The sequence below is a fragment of the Onychomys torridus genome, chromosome 7 (genome assembly GCF_903995425.1).
Source record: "Onychomys torridus chromosome 7, mOncTor1.1, whole genome shotgun sequence".
In the NCBI taxonomy this organism is placed as follows: domain Eukaryota; kingdom Metazoa; phylum Chordata; class Mammalia; order Rodentia; family Cricetidae; genus Onychomys; species Onychomys torridus.
In genome coordinates this window covers 103063145-103086135 of record NC_050449.1, presented here as the reverse complement: position 1 = coordinate 103086135, position 22991 = coordinate 103063145, and the positions used below count along the sequence as shown (strand labels likewise).

The window sequence follows — 22991 nt, the reverse complement described above, 5'->3', positions numbered from 1 at the left end:
ACCATTGGTTAATAAAGAAGCTGTTTCAGCAGCTGGTAAGGCAGGATAAGAGCCAGGCGGGAAATCCAACAGAGATATAGGAAGAGGGTGGAGTCAGGGCAGACGCTAGCCTGACACCCAAGGAGCAAAATGCCAGCAGACCAGTAAAGTCATGGCCACGTGGCAATATATAAGTAATAGAAATGGGTTAACTTGAGATGAAAGAGCTAGCTAGCAAGAAGCCTGAGCCATAGACCCAACAGTTTGTAATTATTATCAAGCCTCTGAGTGATTATTATAATAACGGCAGCTGCAGGACCGGACAGTAACTGGCAACTTCCATCTACACTAGTGCTACAAAACATTTTCATTAACTGGTCTATTCATATATTAAAAAACCTTTTAAATATATTTCTTAAGCAAATAAGTAGCTAATCTGTTACAGTACATCTGAGTCCTTGCATGTCTAAAAATAGTCTTTCGCTTTGATTTCAATCTCTTCCTTTGACAAAAGAACTTCCACATATTTTCCAAAGAAAGAGAAAAAAAAATTTCCAAACTATATGGCTACTGCCCTTACTGAAATGAAAGGACAAAGATGCTCAAACAACCAGGACACATATAGAAGCTACACTCACCTTCATGGGGTTTTCATCATATGTTGGGGTTCCCAGGTCCATCTCAGCTTCATGCTCTAGGCTGGCATCATCTCCTGGGCTTTCCCAAGTGGGAGGGTCCCACTGAGTCTGCCTAGAAGTAAGAACAGCAAAGCTGTCATAGGTAGAAAACAGACAACCCTGGCATAGAGTTTAAAAATACAATATGCAATAGGACAGAAAATAAGCCAGAACTGTGAGACTGAGACATACTTCTGATAGCTTCTTATGAGCAATGGCTCTAGCCTAGAGATAGATTCCTAACATTAAACCCATCATACTTTTAAAGGTAATTATGGGATAATGCTGGCTAGATACTGCCAATAGCAAGAAAACCAAACATCTGGTTTTTAATGGGTTCAATGTACTAGACATATCCTGGGTCTAAAGAGTATGGAGCAGACAGGGAGATTAGTAACTACTATAACCACTCTGTATTTGGAGCACAATAAATCATATCTCTTATTGACCATGCTTGTAGTCCTGGCACCTTATTTAATGCTTGAAAGCCCAGAAAACGTTTAAAATTGTGTTCTTTGATAAAAATGCCCTCAACTGGTAACAAAAAGGGCCCAGCCATATTAACTCCCTGAATGTTTATAGTTGTTTTGAAAATAAACAGGCAAATATATAACCCAGGATGGAATTAAGGACAGCTTTAAACCCCTATCTTTTTGCCTCTACCTCCCTCCTGAATGTTGTGATTACAGCCACCACAATCAACTAGATTATTTAAAAGAATTATTTCATGGTGTGGGTGTGTATGTGTGTATATTTGTGTGTGTGTAAGTGTGCACACAGGAGTGTGGGTGCCCACAGCAGACAAAACAAGTTGAATACCCTGGAGGTGGGAGTTACAGGTGGTTATAACTTGATGTGGGTGCTGGGAATTGAACTTTGGAAGAAAAAGCAAGCGTTCTTAACTGTGGGGCCATTTCCCCAGACTCTCAGTTGGTTTTATTATTTTATGTACATGGTTATTTTGCTTCCATGTATGTCTGTGAACCACATTCATGCCTGGTACCTGCAGAAGCCAGAAAAGGATGTTGGGTCCCCTAGAACTAAAAAGTTATAGACAGTTGTGAGCCACCATGTGAAATGCTGGGAACTGAACCCTAAAAAAGTAACCAGTGAACTTAAACACTGAGCCTTCTCTTCAATCCCAATTTTTAGAAATTACATTTATTCATGAGGAGAGAAGGTCTCATGTATGGTGCATGTGTGAAGATGAGAGAGCAATTTTGGGAGTCTTCACATCGTTTTTTACCATATATGGGTCCTGGAGATTAAACTCAGGTTATCAGACTAAGTGGCAAGTGCCTTTATCTGCAGGCCATCTCCAAAGCCCAATACCCCCCCACCTTTTTTTTTTTTTTTTTTTTTAATGACAGAGGCTCACTATATAGCTAGCCCTGGTTGGCTCAGAACTCTGCGTGCAGACAACCTGTTCCTGCTTCCTTCCCAAATACTAGGATAAAAGGCATGCACCACCATACTTGGCCTGATTTTTTTTTTTTTTTAAAGTTAGATTTGTAGCCGGGTGGTAGTGGCGCACGCCTTTAATCCCAGCACTCGGGAGGCAGAGGCAGGTGGATCTCTGTGAGTTTGAGGCCAGCCTGGTCTACAAAGCGAGTTCCAGCATAGCCTCCAAAGCTACTGAGAAACCCTGTCTTGAAAAACCAAAAAGTTAGATTTGTAGGATAAAAACTGAAGTAAGGATATTCATAGTCAAAGAGTCTGAAGTCACAGCTGGAGAGATGGCTCAGAGGTTAAGAGCACTGCTGCTCTTCCAAAGAACCCAGGTTTAATTCACAGCATCCACATGGCAGCTCACAACTGTCTATAACTCAGGTTCCAGGGGATCTGACACCCCCACACAATGCACATAAAATTTAAAAACAAAACAAAACAAAAAAGAAAGAAAAAAAACAAACAGAAAAAAGAGCCTAAAGTCAGCTATCACAGAAGGCAGTATTTAAAAGGTTAAAGCTGGAGCTGTAGGAACAGTTTGGTGGGTAAAAATCACTTGCCAAACAAGCCTAATGACTTGAATTCAGTTCTTGGAATGCATATGAAAGACCTAGGTTCAAGACTGTGCCCTGTAATCCCGAGTGTGCCCTATAATTTCAATACTCTTATGGCAAGACAGGAGGTAGAGATAGGAGAATCAGAAGGATAAGTCAGTCTAGCCTAGAGTATACAATGCAGCTACAAAAACAACAAAAGACTCTCTCTCTCTCTCTCTCTCTCTCTCTCTCTCACACACACACACACACACACACACACACACACACACACACACACAGTAGAGGGGTGCTGGATAGATGGCTCAGTTCTCAAGAGCACTAATTAATGTCACAGATGACCCAGAATCTATTCCTAGCACCTATATGGCAGTTCACAACTACCTGTAACTCTTCTATCCAAGGGCTCTAATGCCTGTGGGCACCAGGAATTCAAGTGGTTCATAGACATACATGCAGGCATGATAGCTGTACACATTAAAAAAGAAAAGTGAGGCTGGTTGGTGGTGGTGCATGCCTTTAATCCTAGCACTTGGGAGGCAGAGCCAGGTAGATCTCTATGAGTTTGAGGCCAGCCTGGTCTACAGAGTGAGACCCAGGACAGGCATCAAAACTACACAGAGAAACCCTGACTTGTGGGGTTGGGGGATGGTGGGAGGGAAGGAGGGAGGGAGGGAGGGAGGGAGGGAGGGAGGGAGGGGGGGAGGGAGGGAAGGAGGGAGGGAGGGAGGGAAGGAGGGAGGGAGGGAGGGAGGGAAGGAAGGAAGGAAGGAAGGAAGGAAGGAAGGAAGGAAGGAAGGAAGGAAGGAAGGAAGGAAGGAAGGGAGTGGATGGTAGGAACAAACTCCCAAAATTTTTCTTCTGATCTCTAAACGTATCCAAAGCATGTTTGTGTTCTCTCTCTGCCTCTACCCACTCCCGCACAACTACAGGCACACAAGTAAACCAAAACATAAACAAAAAGCCACAAAAGAGCTGGCATCTTTTCTGGCACTTTTCGGCTCTCCTATCACACTAATCTTGATGTGATCCACTCTAAATAGAGTGGAGACCAGGCTTAGATGCAATCTATGAACCTGCGTAACAACAGCATTTCACTATCATAATGAAGCATAAGCATCTATAAATTTTAGTGTGGAAACTAACATTTGGTTTCTTTTTAATATCTGGAAGAATTATCATGCACCTTTAAAAACTGGCCTTGTACTATGCACGGTTAGAGAACACTCAAAATCCCAAGCATGTGGGAGGCAGAAACTGGAAGATCACGAGTTTGAGGCCAGCATATGCTGATAGTGAAACTGCTATTTTTCTTTCTTTCTTTTTTCTTTTTTAATAAGTAAGAGGAGGAAGAAGAAAGATAGGGAAAGAGGAAAAGAAAGGCAAGAGGAAAGCTTATTTTGGTGTAGAAAAAAGTGCTAATTAAGTTTGCAGACATTCATTTGTAAAGTCACTCACTATACATTTAGTCAGCAACATAAGGAGTTCTCATTTTTATAAATTTTTTTTGCTTGTTTTTCATTTTTTTTTTTTTTTTTTTTTTTTTGGGTAGAACCTCACTATGTACTCAAGATCTTCTGAGTTGAAGTACGAACCTAAATTACAGGTATGTACCACCATAGGCACTAAAGTTATTTTAATAATAAAGGATACATGTACACACGTACACACACACACACACACACACACACACACACACACAAGTGAAGGTGCCTGCAGAGGCCAGAGGCATAACATCCCCTAAAGCTAGAGTTATGGACCTGACATGGATATTGGAAGTCAAACTCAGGTCCTATAAAAGAATGGGAAGTGCTCTTTACCCCTAAGCCATCTCTCCAGTACCCATGAAGGACTAAGGAGAGAAAGTAAGACAAAATTTGTGCCTTTGAAAAATGTAAACCTCTTCATAAGATATTGTAAACAAAAGTTATTTCTAGTATCCATGAAGACAGGTTAACAATATGAACATAAAGTGAGGAGAAATGGCTGGTAGTCTAACAGAGATGTTCTATTTCAACACTAAGACTGGAAATACAGATGAGCTGTCACATATCACATCTTCAAGATCGTCAACTGGCAAAAAAATTAAAAGGCTAGATTTGGTGATGCACACATTTTTTAAAAATTTATTAAATTTGGGGGGGCAGGGGAGGGGAGAGAGAGAGAAAGACAGAGGAAGAGAAAGAGAGAATGCGTGTCTGCGTACATATGTGTGTGTACTGGTGACCAGAGAGGCCAGAACAGGGCATCAAATCCCCTGGAGCTGGAGTTACAGGTGGTTGTAAGCCACTGATATGGGTTCTGGGAACTGAGCTTGGATGCTCTGAAAGGACACTAAGTACTCTTTAACTGCTGAGCCATCTCTTCAGCCCTAGTGTTATAAACACTTTTTTTCTTTTTTTTTAAGATTTATTTGTTTATTATGTATACAGTATTCTGCCTGCATGTTTCCTTGCAGGCCAGAAGAGGGCACCAGATCTCATTACAAGTGGTTGTGAGCCACCATGTGGTTGCTGGGAATTGAACTGAGGAAGAGCAGTCAGTGCTCTTAACCACTGAGCCATCTCTCCAGCCCTATAAACACTTTTAATACCAGCATTGGGGAGGTAGAATCAGGAGGATTAGAAATTGCCTGTAATTGCTTATATAATACCAACAAAACTGAAAAAATATGACAATGACTTCCTAATCAACAAAGCTTAAGGTATTATTTTCTAGTCTTTTACAGAAAAGGTTTGCTTGAGACTACTGACATCTTCAATGTTATATTAAATCCCTATGTTAAAGAAAAAGTTACAACTATATGTGTACAGGTGCACAGATGACACGGTATGTGTGAAGGCCAGAGACAACATTTAGGAGCCAGAGCCTCTCTCCTTCCAACTCAAGGGTCCTAAAGATTAAACTCAGGTTATCAGGCTTGGTGGCAAACATTTTCACCAAACTGAGGCATCTCACCAGCCCTGTCACTACCTTTTAAAAAATTCCCAAGCTGGATGTAGACTCACACTTCTAATCTTAGCATTCTGCAAGCTGAGAGAGAAGACTGCTGAGAGTTCAAGGCTAGACCCTGTCTCATAAAACAAAAAGAAAACACAATGAGGGCTCATGATATAGCTCAGCTGGTTGAATGTTTGCCTAGCATGCACAAAGCTCTGATTTAACCTCCATAACCTCAATGGAGCGTAGTGGCGCATGCCTATAATTCTAGCATTTGGAAGGTAGAGGCAGTCATCCTCAGTTCCAGACCAGCCTGGCTTTCATAGTACCCTATCTTGAAAAACAAACAAACAAAATACTCCACCAAAATTCTTCAGTTTTCTCAAAAATTCTGTAAGTTAAAAGCACATCAAAGCCAGGCAGTGGTGGCGCACGCCTGTAATCCCAGCACTCAGGAGGCAGAGGCAGGTGGATCTCTGTGAATTCGAGGCCAGCCTGGTCTACAAAGCGAGTTCCAGGACAGCCTCCAAAGCTATAGAGAAACACTGTCTCAAAAAAATACTTAAAAAAAAAAAAAAAAAGCACATCAAATGGTAGACTGGATGTGATGGCACATGCCTTTGATCTCAAGAGAGACAGGCAGAGATCTCTGTGAATTCAAGGACACCTCTGGGTCTATATAGTGAATTTCAGGCCAGCCAGGGCTACAGAGTCAACCCTGTCTTAAAACAAAACAAAACACATACTATACACCAAAGAGGCTGATGAAATAGCTTAGCAATGAAAAGGCACTTGCTACCAAGCCTAATGATTTGAAATCCTGGGACACACTGTAGAGAGAAATAACTCCTCCACATTGTCCTCTGACATCTGCATACATGACATAGTAAACTGGGCATGCAAGCATGCATATGTGCACACGCACACATACACACTATAAATAAATGCAATGGGATGGATATACCGGCGCATATTTTAAAAGAGCAAAAAGTCTATCATGCATTTTCAGATGTGATTATGAAGCTGGGCATGGCAGTGCACATTTCTAATCCTAGCACTTGAGAGACAGAGATATGAGGATCAGGCATTCAAGGCCAGCCTGGGCTACATGAATCTCTGTGTCAAAAGGAGCCAGGGGGCACACATGGGGAGATAGCTCAGTTGAGTTCTATCCCAAAAATCCACATAAAAATCTGGACATGGTGTCATACTTGTATCCAGGCACTGGATTAACAGCCTAATCAGCAAGCCCCAAGTGCCAGTGAGAGATGTTTCAGAAGCAAAATAAAGAAAGAAAGCACAGGTAGATGACTTCTGAGGAACACCACTTTAGACTGACTTTCAGTGCCCATGTGTGTATCCATCCCTCAAAGGCATGTGACCTGGCACACACACACCCTGCCCTTTCCAGATGAAATTCTAGAAATTCAGTAGATAGTTATTGGCTTCCCACTGACCTACAGGACTACTATCAAACTCCATGCTGGCAGCATAACTGACCAAGTCACACTAGATCTGGGATGCCCAGGAAAACCTCTTACCTTGTGATTACATGGTAGTAATAGATCTTCCCTTCAGGATCTCGGGCTGTCTTCCAGTTGGGAGGTAAAACAATGGTTTTTGGTTTTGGAGGAGAAGGGGGTGGCAGATCCAGTAGATTATTTGTTACAACCATTTCAGGCTAAAAAAAAAAAAAGTACATTTTTGATCAGTGATATTTCTTTCAATATGTCACAATAGGGTAAAATGCCCACTTAAGCAATATAAAAAGTATACTTTCAGTTTCCCTTAAAAAGGATAAAGGAAAAGGTATACTATGGGACATAGCTAACAAGATGATACATATGAAAACCCTTAGGGACCTCTCCAAGCTCAAAATTCAAAGTATCACACTTTAAAAATATTTAACAGCGTATCATCTAGAGCAATATTTACCAACTTTAATACAAACAAACCAAACAGCAAGCACAACAACAAAAACCAATGATAATGGTATAAAGCTCCAGGATGCAGGGTTGATGAGATGACTCAGTGGATAAGAGCATTTGTTTTTCTTGCAGAGAAGCTGGATGTGGAGGAAAGAGGGATTCAATGAGCAAAGGGGGGGTCAAGATCACGATGGGGAAATCTAGAGAGATAACTGAATTAAGCTCATAGAACTTACAAACTTTAGACCACAGCTGTGGAACCTGCTTGGGACTGAACTAGACCCTCTGCATACGGGAGACAGTTGTGTAGCTGGGTCTGTTTGAGAGGCCCCTGACAGTGTGATCAGGATCTATCCATGGTGCATGAGCTGGCTTTCTGGATCCCATTACCTATGGTCGGACACTTTGCTCACCCTTGAGGTGGGGGGGGGGGGTGGGGATCTGTGGTTGGTATGGAAGGAAGGAAGGAAGGAAGGAAGGAAGGAAGGAAGGAAGGAAGGAAGGAAGGAAAGCTGGATGTGATGCACAGTCTCCACATGGCAGCTAACAACTTTTTAGTTCCTGGGTATCTGATGCCTTCTTGTAACATACAAGGCACCACACATAGACATGCATGCCACACAAACATACTGGCAAAACACCCATACACTAAAATAAAAATAGTTGGGTATGGTGGTGCCTACTGCTAGTTCCAGCACCCGGAGGCAGAGGCAGAGGCAGATGGATCTCTCTCTGAGTTCCAGGCCAGTCTGGTCTACCTAGCAAATTCTAGGACAGCCAGTGCTACATAGAGAGACCCTGTCTAAATAAGTAAATCTTAACAAAAGAGAAAGGAAGGACAGAAGGGAGGAGGGAGGGAGGACAGAGGGAGACAAAGCTTGCAGAGGCTGACTAGCTAGCTGGCTTTAGGTAGGCTTGCATCAATGATAACAAACCTGGAAAGCAGAATAGTAACATTTTATCCATTATATATTTTTCTGTACATTTAAAAAATAGTTAGGAAATTTCCATTATTATTTGTTTTTTCATAGCTACACTTTTAAATCATAGTACTTAACCACAAAGCTATCTCTCCAGCAATGCTACACTTTCAAAAACCCAATAATCATTGTAATGGACCAAAGTGTTTCCCCAAAATTCATGTGTTGAAGCCTCAATGTCACTGTGACCTTAGTGGTAGAGAAAGTCTTTATGGAGGTAATTAAGGTTCAAGGAAGTCAAGAGCATCCATGAGCAAACAATGTGACAACAGAGGAAGCTTGCAGAAACAAGAGTATGTGTGGACACAGCAAGTGGACGCTGCCCTTCTCCAGAGCTGTTCAAAATTAATTTCTGCTGATTAAGCCACCCAGTCTGGAGTATTTTGTAATAGCAGCCCTGAAATCAATACAATTACTATTTGAATATATCTTTCCATGTCTAGTCTATGTAAAATAATGAAGAATAACTTTCAGCTTTATCTCTGCAATAGTAAGAGACCCCAGACTCAGATGAAATGCTTTCACTTTTAACAATCAACATTCCTAGTCCATACATCCTTTAGTATAACCATACCCAATTTAGTGTAGCTGAAGGTTTGGCCCAGCTTAAGACTCATTTCCTTAATTCCCAAATGTCTATGTAGTCAAGTAAAATTATCTTTTTTTCTCAAAACTTCTGTGTCCCTTAAGATTACTCCAAATATTAGTGACTACTATCCTTCCCCTATCTAGAATCAGTTCTGTCCTTCCTCAAATCAAATCCTTAAATGTCTTCTTTAATTTTTTTTTTTTTTTCTTTTTGAAACAAGGATTGACTTAGAACTCACTATGTACCTCTCAGACTGGCCTAAAACTCATGCCATCTCTCCTGTCTCAATCTCCCAAGTGCTAGATTATAGGTACAAGCTATAAGCAACTTCATTAATCTTATCAGTGTATTTCTGTTTGTTTTTGTTTTTCAAGACAAGGTGTTCTCTGTATACCAGTCCTTGCTGATCAATGTCTCTTTAACAGCACTACACTCGGACTACTCTGACTGTGATTTAAAGTGTGGAGGTTTGAGTAAGGACGGCCTCACCAGCACACATTGGAATGCTTAGGCAGCAGAGAGTGGCACTGTTTGAAAGGATTATAAGGTGTGGCCTTCTGGGGGTAGGCTTTGAGGTTTCAAAAGCCCATGCCAAACCCAGTATTTACCTCTCAGCTCTCAGCTATTATTCCAGTACCATGCAAACCACAATGTTCCCTGGTTGCAGGAATTCCTGGCCCCTGGCCACTCCCCCAACTGCATGACCACACATGTGCTTTCCAGTAGCCAAGCAAGAGGCTTACTCATCCTGGGGCCTTACATCCTATGTAACTCATGTGCTGCATGGCCACCTAATTTGCACTCAGTATGATCACATAATCTATGCACATGCCTGGCATAGCTACATAAGACCATATGTGCACGTGGCGGGGGTCATAAAAAGCAGGTCACAGACTCCTTCCCCTTCCTCTTCTTCCTCTCTCTGTACAATCATTTCCATAGGCCTAAGCACATCTTTCCTTAACAAACTCTTATAGTGGGTTTTGTTGAACCTTGTGGCTTTGCTCCCATGGTAAACGGCACTGCTTAATGAATTGCCGCTTAATGAATAACAGCACTGTATAAAAATAACAATGACAATAGGCTAAACCTCTGAAACTATAAGCAAGCCCCCAATTAAATGCTTTCTTTTATAAGAGCTGTCTTGGTCATGGTTTCTCTTCACAGCAATAAAGCAGTGACTAAGACAGAAGTTGGTATCAGGAGTGGGGTATTGCTGTGACAGGGCTGACCATGCTGCTTGTTTGTGGAATGTGGACTTTAGAACTTTGGATTAGGAAAGTAGTTGAATGCTATAAGCAGGGCTTGATGGGCCACACTAGCAGGAGCCTAGCATTGCTCTCAGTAGTGCTTGATTGTGTTGTGTATTGATTGTGTTGTGTGGTTATTAGTAATCTCTCATATGAAGATCTATAATAAAAAGCAGCAAGCTGGAAAAAGACATACAAAATGCACAGTTTGAGGAGAAAAGAAGCAACAGGAAGTGTCATGGAGCTAAGTCAGTGCACAAGGAGATAGTGAAGTTTAAAGAAAAGCCTGGTGATAAATGGAATAAATGGAGTGGTGGCCTTAGGGCAAGACCCTACCCAGCTAAGCTTCCAACTTGTGGAAAGGAATTAAAGAAAAGCTTAAGCAGTGAAGGAAACCATCAAAAGAAAGCTGATACAAATGTAATTGAATAAAGGGAACAAGTTCCAGCCCCATAAGTAGCAGAACTTGGGAGGTTCTGGCTTTAGAGTGTCAAGGACACCAGAAAAGGGTTGTGGAATCTGCCTCTGCAGAGGCCTACAGAGGCTACTGAATGGAAGGTGTGAAGGTGAACCCTGGGTTGTATTGGCGACCCAAAGATGTTAAGAGATGCCAGAGTCGTGGGATATCTGCTGAGGAAAGCTGCAGACCAGGTGTGGAACCAGCCCAGAGAGAAGTGTGTTGCAATCAAAAAAGCCGAAAGGAGGTGGACATCTTAAGAGTGTTCAGACAAGAGGCATGTGTTAATATTCTGACCTGCCCCTTAGGGCTGCCCTGTGTCCTGATGTACAAGCGTGATTTTAGGGAAAAACCCTTCCCTTCTCTCTCTTCCACTCTCTTTCTCTCCATTCCCACAAGGTGTGTACCCTCCATCCCCCTTCCTCTCTTTTCTCTTCCGTCTTTCCCTCTTTCTCCATCTTTCTCTACATCTCTCTAGTATAATAAATTCATTTCCATGCAGATGCAGCCCCTGGGTTGTGAATGACATACCTCAGCCCACCACTACATCTGCCTGGCATGTTTTCCCTGGCATGTTCTCCTTCACGCATGGGATAACCTAGCCAGCCAGGGTCCCCCACGTGCAGCATCATAACAGCATGGAGACGCAGAATTTAGATTTTGCCTGGCCGGTTTTCAGTCTTGCTATATATGGTCCAGTAATTCCTCACTATGCTCCCTTTCCTCCCTTTTGAAATTGTAATGCCTATTATGGAGTTCAGGGCAGCTTGGCTTACCCTGACAGGCTCCATAGAAACCAGCTAGAGAGTAGGCCTAAATTTTGGTTTATTCTAAGGCAACACCCAGTTCCAGGAAAAGCCATAAACTGGCACCACCCCAGAACAGGCCAATCAGCATCCAAGGGGTAAATACCTAACATTCTCATCAAGGAGAAAAATACCTAACGTTCCAACTGTTATAGGTAAGATCGACTGCCAGATGTCCCTCAGCCCACCTATCCCCTTTTGCCAAGATACCCCTAGACAAATGTCAATCAATTAGGGTCCTGAACCCTGGAAATCCCGTAAACCCAACCTCTGCTATGATCAAAACCCTACCCCAACCAAACTCTGAGCTCTTTGCTCTCACTGCTGCATTGGACAGACTGGGAACCCAAGCTTGAACTTGAATAAAGGCTCTTTGCTTTTGCATTTGGATTCAGTCCCCACATTCTGGGCATAACGCTATCCTGTGCCATTGTATATTCAAAGTATGTGACCTGCTTTTTTCCTTTGATTTTACAGGGGATTACAGTTAAGACATTGCCTTGAGTCTCAGACACTTTGAACTTTGTACCATTAAACAGTGTTGAGACTGACAGACTCCGGGGACTTTGAAGTTGGACTGAATGTATTTTTGCATTATGATATGGCTATAGCCTGGGGGGTCAGGGAGTGGAAGGTGGTGGTTTGAATAAGAGTGACCCCACAGGCTCCTAGATTTGAATGCCTAGTCACTAAGGAGTGGCACTGCCTGAAAGGATTAGGAGGTGTGGCCTTGTTGGGGGAAGTGTAAGCAAGCTTCCAATTAAGTTTTCCTTTATAAGAGTTGCCTGTTATAGTGTCTTTTCACAGAAACAGAATGGTGACTAAGAAAAATGGTGACTATCACTTCACTTACTTAGAATGTCAGTTTATAGTAGGAAAAGAATCTTATCATAGTCACAATGCCTAGCAGAGCTAACTTTTATAGCAAACCTTCAAATACCTCCTTATAGGCTCATTTAATTTATTTTCAAATTGTTTCACATAAAACATTTTTTTTTTTTTAAAGTTTATTTTTTCCAGAGCTCAGGACCAAACCCAGGGCCTTGTGCTTGCTAGGCAAGCGCTCTATCACTGAGCTAAATCCCCAACCCGCACATAAAACATTTTAATTCTATCTCCACTACTTTTCCTGTCTCTTTAAAGCCACCATCAACTGCCAGATTGCTACAGGAGTCTCTTTGGAACTGTCAAGTGTTCTAATACAATAAGATCACACTATTCCTATTTAGTCTTTCCCATTCCAATCACAATCCCATTTTATTGAAAACTAATAATATTCCCTCAAGATTTTATCATATCTTTCTCTATACATTTCAGGAATCAAAAACATCTCTCAATATTATACATATCATACCACATACAAAGTGAAGTATGTTACATAATTCTACATCCCTAACCTAGTTCATTATATGTCATATTCTAGTACTTAGCAAATACTAATAGCTATTCCAGGAAAAAAAAATTGAAATATTATTGTGTGTGTGAGATGTGTGTGAGTATAGGCACATGCATGCCACCACATGATAGGGAGAGACAAAACCACTTTGTGAATCAGTTCTTCCCTTTCACCTTTACAGAAGTTCTGGGGAATCGAACTTGGGCTGTCAGGCTTGCACAGCAAAGACTTTACTAATTTAATTATCTTACTGGCCCACAAATTAGTTCTTTTAAGACAAGGTCTTGACTGTGACACCCAGTCTGCCCTTCAATTCACTGTGTAGTCCAGGCCAGCCTTGAACTCACGATTTTCCTGCCTCCAGAGTACTGTAATTACAGGTTTATACCATCATTCCTTGCCTATGTCTAGAAAATTATTACTTCAAAAGTTGATAATACATAGAAATATAAGATTAATCAAAGTAACAAAAAGGATCCTAGCTAATAAATGCGGCCGCAATTTCACAAAATGTGTGACCTTGATGGTATCCAGGTAAAAAGTGGTGGCTACATAAATTACAAAGATTTAAAAAAAAATTGTAAAGACAAGATATACACCCAATGAGAGGGTTAACAAGTGGAACATTTCTTACTGGCTGTAAGGACTGAGGCTGCCCTGGTGCAACTATTGTAGTCACGGCTGAGGTTGGCTGTACCACCACTCCTTGTGGGTGAGCTGTGAAAATCTGCTGTCCCTGGATATACTGAAGACTTGGCTGGGCATAACTCTAAAAGACAAAATGAACAAAGTCGTAATTTATATTTCTCTAGATTTTACTATGTGAGGCAGTAACTGACTTCCAATATGACACAATACATACACACACACACACACACACACACACACACACACACACACACACTTTTACTTTATTTATTTATTTATTTATTTAGTTAGTTATTTAGTTAGTTTTTCCGAGATAGGGTTTCTCTGTGTTCTTTTGGTGCCTGTCCTGGATGGATCTCACTCTGTAGATCCTCCTGGCTCTGCCTCCAGCGTGCTGGGACTAAAGGCATGCACCCCCGCTGCCCAGCCAGTGGGTGATAGGTTTTAAATGAATGGTCTAAACCAAAACCACATGGAAATGGATTATCTACTCCTTCCTACTCAACTATGTATCAGGAGACTGAACTCCTAAAAATGAAAATAGACTGTATCAAAGTCGCATGATATTTTGAAAGATGAGAAGGAAGCAGCCTTGTGAAAACTACTGTGAAATTTCTTAGGATCACCCTATCTGGAAATAAATAGTTTTACTGTATTAGCCTGACTAATAGGGAAGTCCACCAGGAATGATGTCACAGTCACAGGTCAGTGAGTCTATTAAGGAAAATACTAAAATCACTTCATTTTCTTCATTCTAGTCAAGAGACTGGCATGTAAAACAGTACTGTGAGTTAGGAGACTATGGCTCTGTGTACAACCCTTAATCTCAGAAAAGCCGAAAAGAATCTTACTTCCTCATTCCATCCAATATTTAGATATCATTCTTTTTTTTTTTGAGTGGGGGGTCGAGACAGGGTTTCTCTGTGTTGTTTTGGTGCCTGTCCTGGATCTTGCTTTGTAGACCAGGGTGGCCTTGAACTCAGAGATTCGCCTGGCTCTGCCTCCTCCCGAGTGCTGGGATTAAAGGCCAGCACACACACTTTTTAAAAAGATACTTTTTGTATTTATATTTGGACTCAAAAGTATACAATAATTTTGTTTCAAACATAGAAGATTTTTGTTTGTTTTTTCTTGAGACAGAGTCTCACTATATAGCTCTGACTGGTCTTGAATTCAGAGATCCTCCTGCCTCTGCCTCCCAAGTTCTGAGATTAAAGATGTGTATGACCGAATAATTCATTTACTTCAATCTCACATCAATGTATGTATTTAGCACAGAAGTAAACAAGCACACAAAACTTTCTTTTTTATTCATAGAAACTGTTTAATTGGTTAACTTTCAGGGAAACTGGAGTGATGAGTGCTGCCCCTGGGATTTAGTCACACACATATCTCTGTCCATTTTGCTTTTTTTGGGAAGTTCCCCCAACTTCTTTTTATTTATAGCGAAGATAGAGGAATATAATGAATCTAAAAATTTTAATCCACAGGGAATGAATCCAAAAAGCCCTCCCACCTCTCAATCCTAACTGTATCAGATGCAGGGTATTTATTTACATCTAGAGTCTCATAAGAAATTAGGATTATATCTAAGACTTAAATCTACTCACATTTACTCAACTATTGAAAATTTTACGAAAGAGAAAGTGTCAAAAAGCTTTAAAAACGTCAGGTGATGACTGTTTACAGAGCTGACTAGATCTAGATACTTCACTCGAGGAAAGAGTTTTGAGCCCAGGGACTGAGATACTATCAAGTAGGAAAACAGCTTCAATATAAATACAAAATAAAAGACATATAAATGGTACCAGAAAAAGCCAGGCAGTATGAAAAAGTTGGCTTTTTTTTCTACAAGGTAGGTTCCAAGGATAGAGCTCAGGTTGTCAAACCTGGTAGTAATAAGTCTTCACCAGTTAAACCAGCCTGGCCTTTAAAACTTTGTATTTCGCCGGGCGGTGGTGGCGCACGCCTTTAATCCCAGCACTCGGGAGGCAGAGGCAGGCAGATCTCTGTGAGTTCGAGGCCAGCCTGGTCTACAGAGTGAGATCCAGGAAAGGCGCAAAGCTACACAGAAAAACCTTATCTCAAAAAACAACTTTATATTTCAAATATGCCTTCCTGCCAGGTGTGGTGACAGACACATTTAGTCCCAACACTCAGCTATTTAGTGTGTATTAGTCTATATTAGTGTGCATCCCATGGCATATGACATCCCATGGAGGTCAGAGGACAACTTCATAAAGTTAGTCTCCACTTCCATCTTTACAAGGGTATTAAGGGTCAAACTCACGCCATCATGCTTGTGAAGCAAGAACTTTGCCCACTGAGCTATCTCTCTGGTCTACAAATACTTTGTTTGTTTGTTTGGTTGGTTGGTTGGTTTTGTTTGGTTTTTTTGAGACAGGGTTTCTCTGTGTAGTTTTGGAGCCTGTCCTGGAACTCATTTTGTAGACCAGGATGGCCTTGAACTCACAGAGATCTGCCTTGGTTCTGCCTCCCAAGTGCTGGGATTAAAGGCGTACATCTCCACTGCCTGGCTATTTTTCTTAAAATTCGATTGTCCTATCATATATGTTTATACACAAAATATAGTAAACTTTAAAAAAAATTAACATTAAAAAGGATAATATGCATCAGATTTCATCCAACTTCTAAGAGATACTGTAATCTTAGTTAATTTCAAAGTTATCCTAACTGTCTTAAGTATCCAAATTTATAGCTTAAATCCTCTACTTAAAACCAAAGAAGAAAACTTAGATAGTCTAACAAAGGATAAGTGTTCCTGTTGAGATGATGCTCAGTTTTTCACTGGCAATGGTCCTTGGGTTATTTTCCCACATGTACTATTATTACTCTTTGTAAATGTGAAACCAAACCTTCCTGGAACAGAACATGATATTGGAATATAACCCCTGATGAAACTACCCCTAAATACTTCCTGATGTCACAAGGGGGTAAATGAAGTCAGGATGGGCTCTGATCCCAAATCAAAGTAAAACAGGAAATATGCCATCAAAAATTTTTTAACTTAATATATATCCAGAATAATCAGAAGTTAATAAAAAAAGAAGTTATTAGCAGCAAAAGATGATAATGTTTAAAAGGAGAGGCATAGATAGAGTACAGGTCCATTTCTATATGCTTGTAATTCTGACTTCAGTTTAATGTTTTGGAATGACTGGAGGAAGTAAACTGATTAAATGGAATTTTGTAGCCCATAAAGCTTAACATTAGATACTTCAGAGAACTGTTAAAAAACAAAAAAAAACCCAGCCCGGCAGTGGTGGCACACGCCTGTAATCCCAGCACTCGGGAGGCAGAGGCAGGTAGATCTCTGTGAGTTTGAGGCCAGCCTGGTCTACAAAGCAAGTTCCAGGACAGCCTCCAAAGCTACAGAGAAACCCTGACTCGAAAAAAAAAAAACAAAAAGTAAAACAACAACAAAAAATCTGGCTTTCCTTCCCAATCTAATTTATTAGCAAATTATGTTAACTTTGTCTTTATTTCCTTTTTCATAGCAACTAAAGTGATCCATTCAGATGTCAGACAACATTACTCTATCAAACCATGGTAGAGAGTTTCTACATTACTCAGACTAAGAAATAAATCTTCACAGAGTCTGTCATCTTATTTCCTACAGGATAGATTTCATATTCATCCTACATTATCTGTGTTACAAGCATTTAATATTGAATCTACAAAACACTTTAAAAGCTAGAGCAAAACAGTTATCCTACCCCCAACTCTCTGAAAGCAGGATCTCACAATGTGGTTCAGGCTGGCCTTGAACTCATTACCCTTCTCAGCCTTCTCCCATTCTGAGATTACAATCACGCACCATCACACCAAGCTCAAATACAAAATTTAGAGAAAACAAACAAAAAATAGTACCAGGGTAAAACATGTTATTTATTTCTAGAGAAAATAAGAGGCCAAGCATGCAAGCCTTCAATAGGGAGGAAACCCCTAGTATTGTGAAGGCTAAATTCTTTGACCCTCAGTGACAGCATGTTCATAAAAATTTGTCTTGACAAGATAGTTAACTAAGGCTCACTATGCAGAATTTCCTGTTTTCAAGACAGAGTTTCTCTGTATATAACAGTCCTGGTTGTCCTGGAACTCACTTTGTAGACCAGGCTGGCCTTAAACTCACAGAAATCTGCCTGCCTCTGCCTCCCAAGTGCTGGGAATTAAAAGCACGCACCACCACCGCCCAGATTACTAATCAGAAATTTTAAAGATTTATTTTCTTTAATTATTTTTATTTATGTGTATGCGTCTGTATGAATCAATGCCATGTATGTGCAGGGACCCTCAGAGGCCAGAAGGAAGTGTCAGATACCTTAGAACTAGAGTCACAAGCACCTGTGAGCAGTTTGACACTGGTCCTCTGGGAGAGCAGCTAGTGCTCTTAACCACTAAGCCAGCCTTCCAGCTCCACACAGAAACTTTAATGCATTGACTACGACAGAGCAGAGCTGTGTTTCTTTAGCTTGCAGACTGGTTCCAAATATTAGCAGCAAACAACCTGATTTCAAGTAGCAGCATCTTAATTTATAAAATAAGGTGACCTGTTTCTTAAATGCAAAAGCAATGTTTAAAGAATGAGAATTTGCCACCAGGAATAACTCATAGAACAATATCCCAAAGTAAATGGTTAAAAAAAAGATGACTATAGCAGCACCTGAGCTAAATAATCACCCCAAGTCATAAATAATATTCATTAGAAGATACAGTTAAAGAAAAAAATGAACTTTCCCCACCCCATGTTCAATATTTTCTTTCCCTAAGCCAGCTAATAATCATTTGCAGATATAAAAATCAACATCAATGATAGGTATTTGTTAAAAAAAAGTTGACTGTGGTGGAAGTACTTGGTAGGTCTGGGCAGAAGGCGACAAACCTGGGCTACTTAGGAAGCTACGGCCTCAGCACACCAATTGGTTACCAATACCAAATGGTCAGCCCTGAAAACATACAAATACCATACAGATGAGCAGGTTGTTATATATTCAGGAACGCAATTCCTAAAGAAAAAAGGGGGTTGGGGATTTAGCTCAGTGGTAGAGTGCTTGCCTAGCAAACATAAGGCCCTGGGTTCTATCCTCAGCTCAAAGAAAAAAAAAAAGAAAAAGGGGCTGGAATTTGAATGGGGAGATACAAGGAAGGGAAGAAAGGGAAGGGAGGGAATGATGTAGACAGACAGACAGACAGACAGACAGACACACACACACACACACACACCCCTTAATAGGCTTTTAGCAGAAAGTACTTCAAACTTTAAGCCATTAACTAGTTTTCAGTTTAAATGAAATAATGCAAAAGGCATACATATTTGTGAGACACAAAAAAATGATTCACTGTTAAACCTCTTTATTTGCCAGGCACACTTGTGGTAGTGCATACCTTTTAATCCCAGCACTCGGGAGACAGAGCCAGGAGGATCTCTGTGAGTTTGAGGCCAGCCTGGTCTACAGAGTGAGTTCCAGGACAGAGCTACACAGAGAAACCCTGTCTCTAAAAAACCAAAAGGAAAAAAAAAAAAATTGAGCTGTTGTTTAATGTGAAACTACAGTGAAAATCAGTTTATGATAACAAATTTTTCCAAATGCCATACTAAATACAAACAATAAATGTGCAAATTTACATTTTTGCATGTCATGGATTATTTTATCATCAAGAGTATCACAAAAACTCTTAGTACCCTGTGTGTTGTTATGGAAGATAACAGGGTTTGAACATCACAGACCTAAACTTTTAGAAATTCATCATTATCACTATCTACCATCTTAGGCAAAAAAATTTCAACTATTTTAAGGCATTCTGCCATTTTATAGATGAGGAAACAAAGACTCATGAATACATGCATCTTCCCCCAAAATACAGCAATGACAGTTGGGATTAAAAATATCCACTAATGGCTGGGTGGTGGTGGCACACTCCTGTAATCCCAAGCACTCGGGAGGCAGAGGCAGGCGGATCTCTGTGAGTTCGAGGGCAGCCTGGGCTACCAAGTGAGTTCCAGGAAAGGCGCAAAGCTACACAGAGAAACCCTGTCTCGAAAAAAACAAAACAAATATCCACTAACAAACATGCTACAGGTTCCTCATACCCAAACCCCTGAATGACCTCTAATCAACTAATTTCACAGAGAGGGGAAGAGCATCTACTCACCTACCACTCAAGGACGTATGAAGTAAACTAGGGAGTCACTAAGTAAGGACTACTTGGATGGGGCAGAACAAAAGACTAGAAAATAAGTAAAAACTGTAGTTCCCAAGTCTGGCTGTCCTGGAACTTGCATTGTAGACAAGGCTGTCCTGAAACTCACAGAGATCTGCTTGCCTCTGCCTCTCAAGTGCTGGGATTAAAAGCATGTGCCATCACTGCCCGGCTCCAAGTCCTAAGACTAATAATTAAACCCAAAAGAAGTCTTGCTCACTGGGAGACTGGGAGGAAAACAACTCTATAAGAACTACCATGAAACCAATTAGATTTATGCTGTGGAATCTTACAGGGTTGCTTAAGACAAGGTTTAGGTAGCCTACGCTAGTTTTAAACATGAGAGTCTCCTGCCTCAGCTTCTAACGCTAATATTATAATACAAACATGAGTGAGCCACCGTGTCCAGCTTCTACTGAGAGTCTTTATTTTTATTATTTATTATTTATCATATGTAACTTCATGGGTGTAAATGTGTGTATGCCATAAAGCCAGAAGGTGGAGCTGGAGTTACAGGTAGTTGTGAGCTGCCTGACATGGGTGCTGGGAGCTAACCTCAAGTCCTATAGAAGAAGACCAAGCATTCTTAACCACTGAGCCATCTTCCCTGCCCTGAGGAATGGTGAATCTTTCACTGCTGTTACTTAGACTTTTAACACTAGACTAAGGATACACACTTCAGCAATCAAAATGGGATAGAACTCTCTTTTTCTATACAAGAAGGTGTCCAAACTATAGCTATATTCATGTTAAGCTGTTGTGGATAAATAAAATGCTGATTGGCCAGTAGCCAGGCAGGAAGTATAGGTGGGACAAACAGAGAAGAGAACTGTGGGAACAAAAAGGCTGAGTCGGGAGATGCTGCCAGCAGCCGCCATGAGTAGCAACATGTAAGATACTGGTAAGCCATAAGCCATGTTGCAAGGTATAGATTTATAGAAATGGGTTAATTTAAGATGTAAGAACTAGTTAGTAAGAAGCTTGAGCCATTAGGCCAAATAGTTTATGTAACTAGAGTTTTCTCTCTGAGTCCTGCCAAGCCCTGGCAGTCTAACAGCCTACTTGTAAAATAAACACATAGACACTTATATTATTGAAACTGTTTGGCCTAATGATTCAGGCTTCTCGCTATCTACTTCTTTTATCTTAAATTAACCCATTTCTATTAATCTATACTTTGCCACATGGCTCGTGGCTTACCAGTACCTTACATCTCGCTTGTCATGGCGGTGGCTGGCAGTGTCTCTCTCCTCAGCCCTCCACTTCCCAAAATTCTCTTCTCTGCTTTTCCCTCCTATACTTCCTGCCTGGCTACTGGCCAATCAGTGTTTTATTAATTAACCAATCAGAGAAACACATTTAACATACAGAACATCCCACAACAAGTTTAAGTAATATAAGTTTCTGTGTGTTTACTTGGTTGAATCTGAGCAGCTGCGGGACTGATGGGTGAGAGATTTGTCCTGACTGTGGGCCAGGCAGGACTGGAGAAAACTCCAGCTACATTAAACAAACACTGTACCACTAAGCTATTCCCTCAACCAGAAATGACGGAGTATTTTTATTGATTCCCTGATACACATTTCTTAGAGACACTCAAAGCATATAAATATAGTTGAATTGTGTGAGGAGCTAGACTCAGTGACTAGCATTGCAAAATACAGAAGAAAACAAAAACACAAAAAGGAGTAGTAACACAATTATGTAAACACAAGTAGTTTTCATTATTGACTGTAGTGGTCAACATCCATGATGAGGACTCTCTAGTGACCACCACCTCCTGGCATGCACACTCTTAGGTAGTAGTCTTCCCTGTGTGGTGAACAGAATATAGTAAAGCGACAGGAGCCATGGGCAGTCCTACTGGGAAGCCCCGGCTGTAAATGAGCTGCAAAGTGAATCCTCCATTCCTAATCTACCCTTCAACGACTACAGTCCTAGAAAATAGCTTGATTCTTAAATTCATGGACCCTGATCCAGACCACCCAAGCTGAGCTGCTTCTAAATTCCTTACTCATGGAAACTGTGACATAATCTTAAGACATTAGTCTCTTAAGACATTAGTCGTCTACTGGACAATGGTGGCATACACCTTTAATCCCAGCACTCGAGAGGCAGAGGCAGACAGATCTCTCTTTGAGTTTGAGGCCAGCCTGGGCTACAGAGTGAGATCCAGGACAGCCAGAGCTACATGAAGAGACCCTATCTTGATACCCCTGCAAAAAAAGTATTAGTTTCCACCCCACCCCTAACATTTTACATAGTAGATAATCAATATAGATGCAACAGATCCAAGGTCTAGGGTATAATTCAGTGGGAGAATGCTTGATGAGTTTTATGCATAAGGCCTAAGGTTTCATCCCTAGCAAGTACCAAGAAACAAACAAAATAATCAATGGCAGCACTTCTTCCTTCCTATCAGATTAATTAGCATCTCAAGTGAGATCAGGTCATCAACAGCAGGCTTGCTCTTATATCAGATTTAATTAGCATGGCAATAACAGACTTTAAAATATAAAGGAGAGGTTCCAATATTAGTTACCTGCACAATTGGCGGAGTTGTCTGTGAATAAGGAGATGTCACACCATAGACAGTTGAACATGTCTGTCCTTGATAATATATGGTTGCTTGAGACTGTGCAGGAGAGTACTGTTGTTGTACACTGACAGATTGTTGGTTTGAATCCCAAACACTGTAATTCTGTCCTTGGACTGGGCCTGAAGTTTGTACTGGTATTACAGGAACATTGGAGTCTTGGTGTACCACACTTTCATTCTGAGCCACATACTGTGAACTGGAAACTTCCACAGAGGCTGCCACGTGTGGCACCACTGGCACTGATGAAGGGGCAGCAAGAGATTCTGTAGAATGTCCTACCAAGGGCTGAGCATGGTCATAAGGAGCAGGAGAACACACATGGTCCATACTGGGTGTGGGCAGAAGCACCTTTCCAGCATTAGGGTTGCTGGGATCCACGTAAGCTTGCATAGGATAACCTGGTGGATAGCCAGCAAAGGGGTGATGAGAGGCATTATAGCCCAGAGAGTCAAAGGGTAGTGGTGATGTCATCCCCAAGTTTTGCATCTGTTGCTGTTGCTTCTGAGCCTCCCTCTGT

General features: G+C 41.0%; 1 protein-coding gene across 6 annotated transcripts in view; it reads right to left on the bottom strand.

Annotated features, from left to right (window-relative positions):
- Positions 1-22991, bottom strand: part of Setd2 (SET domain containing 2, histone lysine methyltransferase) — a 104562-nt gene that overhangs the window by 13966 nt on the left and 67605 nt on the right. For 5 of the 6 annotated variants that reach the window (XM_036192186.1, XM_036192188.1, XM_036192190.1 and 2 more), the window contains 4 exons: positions 22418-22991; positions 13640-13774; positions 7141-7280; positions 618-729 (listed from right to left, as the gene is read on the bottom strand). The exon at positions 22418-22991 is cut by the window's right edge and continues 96 nt beyond it. In XM_036192186.1, coding sequence (XP_036048079.1) covers positions 618-729; positions 7141-7280; positions 13640-13774; positions 22418-22991 — 961 coding nt within the window. The remainder of the gene's footprint in view (positions 1-617; positions 730-7140; positions 7281-13639; positions 13775-22417) is intronic. The other variant, XM_036192189.1, reaches the window with a different exon arrangement.